The sequence below is a fragment of the Amphibalanus amphitrite genome, unplaced genomic scaffold (genome assembly GCF_019059575.1).
Source record: "Amphibalanus amphitrite isolate SeventyFive unplaced genomic scaffold, NRLGWU_Aamphi_draft 000874F_arrow, whole genome shotgun sequence".
In the NCBI taxonomy this organism is placed as follows: Eukaryota; Metazoa; Arthropoda; class Thecostraca; order Balanomorpha; family Balanidae; genus Amphibalanus; species Amphibalanus amphitrite.
The window spans coordinates 125174-133283 of record NW_024882368.1 but is presented as its reverse complement, the minus strand read 5'-3'; the positions used below and the strand labels follow the sequence as shown (position 1 = coordinate 133283).

The 8110-nt window shown below is 45.1% G+C and overlaps 2 protein-coding genes across 3 annotated transcripts in view; one reads left to right on the top strand and one right to left on the bottom strand.

Annotated features, from left to right (window-relative positions):
• Nucleotides 1-750: 750 nt before the first annotated feature.
• Nucleotides 751-3319, bottom strand: LOC122367504 (low molecular weight phosphotyrosine protein phosphatase-like). Its single transcript, XM_043340616.1, has 4 exons — nucleotides 2936-3319; nucleotides 2155-2342; nucleotides 1335-1496; nucleotides 751-996 (listed from the first exon to the last, which is right to left on the bottom strand). Exons 1-4 carry the CDS (start codon nucleotides 2964-2966, stop codon nucleotides 910-912), a joined length of 468 nt encoding a protein of 155 aa, XP_043196551.1. The 5' UTR covers nucleotides 2967-3319; the 3' UTR covers nucleotides 751-909.
• A 319-nt stretch (nucleotides 3320-3638) lies between these two features.
• LOC122367502 (UHRF1-binding protein 1-like) overlaps nucleotides 3639-8110 on the top strand; it is a 55817-nt gene continuing 51345 nt past the window's right edge. Inside the window, exons 1-3 of one of the 2 annotated variants that reach the window (XM_043340613.1) lie at nucleotides 3655-3886; nucleotides 4425-4605; nucleotides 7305-7426. In XM_043340613.1, coding sequence (XP_043196548.1) covers nucleotides 7383-7426 — 44 coding nt within the window. In that variant the 5' untranslated portion in view covers nucleotides 3655-3886; nucleotides 4425-4605; nucleotides 7305-7382. Of the gene's footprint in view, nucleotides 3887-4424; nucleotides 4606-7304; nucleotides 7427-8110 lie in introns of both variants that reach the window. The other variant, XM_043340612.1, reaches the window with a different exon arrangement.

The window sequence follows — 8110 nt, the reverse complement described above, 5'->3', positions numbered from 1 at the left end:
GAGGCTGTCTTAAAAGTACCGTACAGACTGAACATACCTACAAGTGGATGTCAACCGCGGTCTTTTCAGGATGAACACTGACAGCCATGAACGCCAGTGCCGTTACTAAGCGGTGGGCCCACGGCAACAGCCAATCGCCATTCAAGGCTAAACGCTAAACGGCGAGACTATATAGATTATAGAAGTGAACATCACAGTATTGTACTATACCTACACGGCCTTTGGTGAGCTGTATATGGACACATACGGGCTCCAGCCTTGGCTATAAGAAGCTACACGATGCAAGGGGAGGGAGTGGAGAAAGGACATTAACGAAAGGGAGCCAGAAAGGACTGAAGTCAGCGCGGGTGCAAAAGGCTATCTCCGATTGGACAACCATGGACCGGACAGCCACTTCGGCCCAAAAGATCACGATTATTGAACACAAGACGAAAGGGTGTTTTTCTCTCATGACGTCAATGAGCTTCTGAGAAGCGGCCAGCAAAGGCCGAAAGGCTAGGCCTCCTGGAACATTAACGAGGAGCCTGCCATTGGACTATGGACGAGTGATCGGCATTCGGCATGTGATCAAAAGATTCAGTAACACACGTCCGACTATGTCGCGGTATTATCCGTGAGGGGACATTGAATGCAGGCCAATCAGAGTTCATCACCATGTAGATAGCCTTCAAGTCGTAAAACGTAAAACGAAAGCTATATAACGAAAAAAAACTACTACTTCTGTCTATTACGCTTCTCATCGTGTTGAACATAAATTAAAGTACACTTATATTACCAAATCACCAATGTAAGCACAGCGCCTTTCAAGAACAAATGTATAAGCGCAGGTCGGCGACCTGCCGCCGGTCGCACTAGCATCCGAAAGGAGGCTCCCGCCAAAGCACGACACACAGAAGTCCTGAGACGCGATCACTTGACGTTGATCGAGTCGAGGAAGGCGCCACAGCAGCGGAGACACTGCTGGTAGCAGGTCTCGAAACCCTGGTCGCCGTCATCCTGAAACAGCACAGTCGGATTGTGAAGGGAACTCATAAAAAGCAAAAGCGTTTGTCAAGAAGCCTGAAGCCCTACATAGGCAATGCCTACGAACGTTTAGTAAGCAAAAAAAGTGTTCAATCACATAATCGCTAATGAGCGTTATAAGCTCGGAAAGCATTCCTTTTGAGAAAAGGAGAAAAGGTCATTCAGCTATTCTTACCAGGTACCCGGCAAATGAAACACATTAAAAAATCACAGTTCGATTCACAAGCCAGCTTGTTTTGTACAGCTGAACGATATACATTTCCGAAAGCATTAACTCAATGTCTCGCTAAGCCATCTCAATAACAACTTACGTAGTATGGATCCCTGATGATAAGCGCGCCTTCTGGGTCGTATTTGCCTAGCAGCTCAATTTGAGCTGTCGAGTTGGACGGCGCTAGATCCTTCAGCTCTGAGATGTTACTCTCATCCATTCCGAAAATATAATCAAACTCCCTGAAGTCCGAGGTTCTAACCTGTAACGAGATTCGAGAAAATGAGATACCGACTGCCTGACAAACAAGGAGAGGTTTGAAAAGCTTCCTTCCCCTACTTTCAGCGGCAGGGTTGAATGGTGTGCTGTACAGGGCTGCGGAGTCGGAGTCCATCGGAGTCGACAGTTCTGACCGGGGTCAGGGTCTGAGTCGATTTTGGAAACCGAAGTCTGAGTCGAAGCCGGAGTCACCGGAAATTAATAGACTCCGTAGACCTGCCATGGCGGCGGAGTCGGAGTCGGAGTCGGTAGGAGTCGACAGTTCTGCCCGGAGTCGGAGTCAGAGTTCAAGTAACGACCCTGCTCGGTATGACATTCCATCTCACAGCCATGAGCCATCTATTCAACAATTTGGGCATGCTTCTAAAAATACCAAATTATTGACTTAATTATGATAGCTATTATCTAGAATAGCAGGAATTGGCTGTCGAATGTCGATAGGGATAAAATCAATATGTTCATCACAGACAAAATGGAATATGAAGACGTTTTAAGTCTCCCGAAAAAAATCCACCGGTTTCAGCTCGGGCTTGCGGGAAAATGTGCCCGCTCCAAGTTCCAACTGATTCCGATCCGGTGTTGCATCATGCTTCTCCCATCCGTGTCCCGGATTCCGATTTAACCACATCACTTCAACTTACCACCCTGGCTTTGCAGTTCATGGGCACATTGTGTTTCTTCATGGTGGCCTGCGCGCGACGGTCGGGGGCTCGTCCCACGTGCCAGTCGCCCAGAGCGGCGCTGTCCACGCGCCACTGGTCACGGACTCCCCGCTCCTGCAGCGCCTGCGCAAACACCGCCTCAGCGATCGGCGACCGGCAGATGTTTCCTGGAAAAGATAAAACGCTGGTCAATCTGAACAATACATGACATCAACATATGAAGTAATCTTGATACAGGGTGAGTGATTCCAACACTCTGGTTCAGGTTATGGTCACTTCTGGGACTCTGGGGCACAAATGGGATGGGAGGGTTTTGGGGATCCTTATCCTGTCCTTCAGTTATGGGATCAATCTGCTCATTCTGATTCATGATATGTACTGCTCTATTTGTCCTCTTGTTCATTCATTATATTGTAGCTAAGGGTTGTATTTTTCTTTTCTTTTTGAGTTTGCAGCTAGTTCAGGATTCTGATCTTTCAACTAGTAGGTAGGGCATTAGGCAAATTTATGTGTTATGTACCAAAATTAAGAAATTATGTTTAGTTGAGGTGATTTTATGCCTTGAGTCAATGGATTTAAGAAATCATGCACACATATTGTGCAAGGCACAGTATGCAGGGAGGAACAACGCCACACCCATATTACCTATAGGGGACTCGTAATGTGGACAGACATGCCCACCACTCACCAGCCATGATTCGGATTGTGAACAGTGAATGGATGGTAGGTAAAATGTACCTAAAAATTTTGATTCACTTACCCAGACAAACAAATAATGCAGATTTCGTCATTTCCTCTTTTAGTTAGGTTATCAGTGAGACAAATGAATTAAGTGAAATTAGTGAGGTGAGAAAGATATCAATATTGATATTATAGCAAGTCAAAGTCAAAGTACTGGTAGATAGGTACCAAAACTTGAATATGAGACTTATGTTCGTATGAAAACAAAATGTGAATCCAGCCGCTTCATAGATGCGATGATGCGATTAGAAATAGTATAGTAGATTATCTGAGATTATTTCCTTCTCAAACCCAGGAAATTTCGAGCAATCAAATCTAGTATTCTATGACCGTGAATCAAATCCTTGATCAAATCGCTCCTCCTTTGACACGTTTTGTAAGCAGCTCATCACGGTATATGCAGCTCATGAACACTACTTTTCGAATCTTCTGCGGCATATTTGTCGATAGATAAGAAAACGCCTTTGTTTGGCTATGCACCTTGGCTCTTTTTTCAAATTTCAGTGAACTGAGGTGATTTTCTTATAGAAATATCTGTAATTCATCAATTTGTATTTGTAAACATTATCATCCCTTATTTAAGGAGAACTTTTACCGTTTTCGTAAAAACCGTCGAATACTTTATTGGGCTAAAATGTTTGTCTAAATGTACTAGCCAAGTTTCTAGACAAGGATATCGATCAGCTGTTGTTTGGTGTACAAATGGTGCTGTTGATGTCAGTTATGCGCTGCGTTGTCGCTGGGTGGAGAAGTTGAAGTTGCGGTCTGTGTTGGATGGTGGTTGAGTGTTGCTCGTGGTGATTTGTGATAAAGATGTGTACCTATGTTTGATAAGCGTGTATAGCTGAGGCTATCAGCGAAAATAGAGATCATAGTTCAGTGACAATTAAATCGCTTTATTCTGTGGTGTTGGTGTGCGATAAAAGCCGAAAATCACCAGCTTCTGACTGCATGACAGCGTGACATAAAGGTAGGTCATGCCACAGTGTATATAAATAGGTCATGCCATAGGTGTCATCACATTCACAGTTGTAGTGTATTTTTAATTTTTTTAGAAAATGGTTGTTGCTGAATGTCAGATAATGTCCCTCGTAGTGTCACTTGTTTCATCTGTTTTTGCTGAACATTTTTGCCTTGGCTGCTCCGGTAGCCGGTTGGACATGATTAGGCTGTTTGGTGTGTCCCTGCTCTCTTGCCACACACAGTTGCTGAAATTAAAGGCACTTTAATTCAACTTGTTGTGAGGGCAGCACTCGTTACGCTTCACATGTCAATGTTGGTTGATGTAGATGCTCGCTCAGATATTCTGGCTTAAGAAAGAATACAGGGAATAGCCGCAGCCCACAAAGCTGGTGAAAGGGCTGCAAAACAAACCATATGTAGAGAGATTTTCAGAAATCAAGCCAATCACACCTCACCGTGGAGGAAAGACTGTGACAAGCGGACCTGATTGAGTTCAAGATTCTCTCAGGGTATACCAAGATTGACTCAAGGCATCTCTTTTCCAGACAATCAGTTCTGCAGAGTCAATGGATTTTCAGTGACTGACTCCAACTCCAGCTTTCAAAAACCAACTCTGACTGAGCAGAGAACTTACAACTCTGATCAACACCAGCCGACTCTGACTCCACAACCCAGGACCTAATGACATTTTGACAAGAGGGCATGCCAGAAACTAAAGAAAAACAGGTAGAGTGTATGCCAGGTCAAAGTTCTTCTCCAACAGAGTGGTTAGCACATGGAGTCAAACAGATGTTGTGCTCTCTTTTGCATCCTGTATAGACACTTTGGGAAGTTGGTACTAGCTAAACCTTAGTCCAACCCAACCTAACCCACTATCTTTAACCTAAACCTAAACCTCATTGTCATCATCTGAGAATGATGCCAGCTGTCATCCATAATCTGTGCATGTCAATGTAGCCACAAATGCCTTCAAAATTTCCTCTCAAGTCTCAATTCTGCAAAGTGAACCAATATTTCAAGAATACCTACCAGTCCTATCCTCAGTCCTATGTTGAAGAAATTCAGGAAATTTTGGGATGGAATGTCTGGGCAAGGGCATATGTCTGGGTTTTGAAAAAGCATTTCATGTGAGATTGCATGCCTTAGGAAGCATATTGCACCTACAACTTTTGATTTTTGATTTGAAGTTTGTACTCCCTGTGCATCACAATCAAGTGCTGTTTTAGCAAAAATTACTAACAAATACTGCATCATATCAGCTCTTTGGAAGCTGATATGATGCAATATCTGTTAGTAATTTGTGCTAACACTGCATTCGATTGTGAGAAGGTGATAAGGTGTGATATGGGCCAGATAGGACTATAAAAGACAAATCGAAGTGGCTATCATTCATCCTGATTTCCTCACCAAGTGGCTCAGAATGACATCACTTGTAAAGGTATAAGTAGGTAGGTAATCAAGGATTGAGATAGGACATCACTGTATAGGTAATTTTGTGGCGTTTGCCTACTATGGACGTCAAACCCCTTGAGACCCCACTTTTTTGCGATAATTTTTAAATGCGTCAACTCTCGTTGACAATATTCTGGCAATGTGTGTCTCAGAACCTGCCGAAACTTTTATTACTAAGGTATTTTGACGCCAAACGATTATGAAAGGTACTTCTCATTCACTCGTAATGTTAAGGTCAATTCAGGCCCGGGCAGAGGCTTGCGCTCGGCCACACTCGAGCCCCGCCACCAGCGCCATCTGCTCTTAATGTCATCTACCAGCGCCCGCTACCGTTACCAGCTACCGTCCACCATCAAGCCTGAATGGAGCGCGAGACGCGAGTGACCGGTCGCCGGGCAAGGAGCGCCGGAGGGGTAGGGCGGAGTTTAGCGCTGACGTCATTACGTGGCTCCGCCCCACGAGCGCGTAGCCTCTACCCAAACAGCAGATTCGTTCCGTGAAATTTAACATTACGAGTGAATGAGAAGTACCTTTCATAATCGTTTGGCGTTAAAATACCTTAGTAATAAAAGTTTCGGCAGGTTCTGAAACACACATTGCCAGAATATTGTCAACGAGAGTTGACGCATTTAAAAATTATCGCAAAAAAGTGGGGTCTCAAGGGGTTTGACGTTCATAGTAGGCTATTTGAACCATATCCACTATCCAATTTACGACCTACAAGCTGCTAACACACAGGATGTGTAAAAGGCTGTCCTATCAGTTGAACTGTCTTCAACATGGTCCTCTGGACAGGGCTGCGAAGTCGGAGTTGGAGTCGGAGTCGGTCGCAATCGACAATTTTGACCGGAGTCGGTGTCGGAGTCGGAGTCGCCAAAATATTACCGACTCTGACTCCGGGGTCGGAGTAAATTTGGCGTAGCTCAAAGTCATGCCTTACAGCATGTTTGTTTTGGAAATAATACACTCGTTGATGTTTCCATAGCAGATTTTGTCGAAGCTAAGACAATGTTTCTGTTTTGAACGAGCATTTTCAGCGAAAAATCGGAAGACCGGCTGCGCTAGAACTTGCTTATAGCTCTGAATGTCATTTGCAAAGTACCTCTACCTGAGATCTAAGGCCATAGAACGCGCAAATGAATTCAGGGCAATTCAGGGCAAAATTCTGGGCAAGATAAAAAGATCTCTGATAAAATATAAGATAAAAAGAAAACTAAAACTAAACTAGACTAGATAGAAGAAAACTAAACTAGATAAAAAGAAAACTTTTCTATCATAATATGTAAATGTCCGGAGTCGGAGCTGGAGTCGGAGTCGGAGTCGATTTTGGAAGCCGGAGTCGGAGTCACCAAAAAAGTACATCGACACCGCAGCCCTCCTCCTGGATAAATATTTCTAATGTCGTCTCCCAGGGCTCTGTCACTGGACCCGACTTTTTCACAATATTGTTAGCCAGCAATCTTTTCTTGGAGATTTCCCATTCGTCCACACCATTCACAGGTGTGTAAAGCACGACTGCATAGTCTATTGGCGACTCCGACTTTGACTCTGGATTCCTAAAATCGACTCTGACTGACTGGGCAGAGCTCCAATCACTCAGACTTTGCAGCCATGGCAGGCCTGCAGGTCGATTGATTTTCGGTGACTCCGACTCTGAATTTAACTCCGGCTTGAAATCAACGCCAACTCCGACTCGGACTCTGCAGCCCTGGAGCAGAGTGGATGTTGGCGGTAGGAGTGGCTGCTACCTTTTCGTGTCCAAAAGTGTAAAATGATGCACTTCATCTATCGAAAGAATGACGTCACCACCCTGATCGTACATGATTCTGATGCATAAAAGATATATGCAGTGTGTATCACCATACGCACCCGGCACAATATCCACCAGCAGACCGCTGCAGCCGTTTAGTGCTAATACTTACAAATGTGACCGCTGCCCACGCACCAGTAAGTAACACTGCGTTTTGTTTCAGGATCGCCATCGTTCGGCTGAGCCCCGGCACTGCTGAAGCCGTCACACTGCGGGTTCGCTTTGCACCTCCGCCGTCAGAATGACGTCAATTATCAAGAACCAGATTTTGAAACATCTATCCAAGTAAGTTCATCGATAACGGGACACTTTTTTGAGCAACAGGTTTTGTAAATTGTACTACTAAATCAACTGCCTACGGTGTCGTGTAGATAACCAGCATTTTATTGTAGAGGGTCGTCTCCCATCAGTTAGGTATAAAACATTTGCTACTCCTTCCAGACACCGTAGTGACCAATGACGTCATTTGACGCATAGCGCGGCAGTGCTCCTGACAGTGACCGGACGCCGCTGCCGGCGACTGATCGCTGGTGACACAATCCGTCGCTCGCCGACCGAGGGATTGGCGTGCGTGGCGTGCGTTTCCAGTCCGTGTGACGACTGGCTGCGTGGTCACTGGAACAAGCTTGGGGCTCGGGGACGTTGGGTCGCTATGGGCTCACGTCCGGCGAGCTGGCGTGCGCGAGCGTCTTTATACCGTCTCAGCAATGAGGCTTGGTATTGTTTGCTAAAGCGAATAGAGAGACGCTGCACTAGGAGTGATGCAAATTGATAAAAGCCGTTTAAAATCATCATATTGGGTGTTGAATGGATGACTGAGCAAATGTTTTATCATATGGGAACTTTATTCGTGACGTTTGAAATTAAGTGCCTAAAGAGCTTCTCGTTCTTCTGCTTGCGTATGATGGCTCGTCCTGGCGCCTGGCAGCAGCGATATATTGCTCGTGGGAACCATTTGCAGTCGAGGCG

Bases quoted from the DNA above. Each gene is read 5' to 3' on its own strand.
- LOC122367504 (XM_043340616.1), bottom strand. From the start codon at position 2,966: ATGACGAAATCTGCATTATTTGTTTGTCTGG. The intron at 1,497-2,154 runs GTAAGTTGAAGT...ATCTCGTTACAG, and splicing joins TGAACTGCAAAGCCAGGGTG to GTTAGAACCTCGGACTTCAG. The intron at 997-1,334 runs GTAAGTTGTTAT...GTGCTGTTTCAG, and splicing joins TCATCAGGGATCCATACTAC to GATGACGGCGACCAGGGTTT.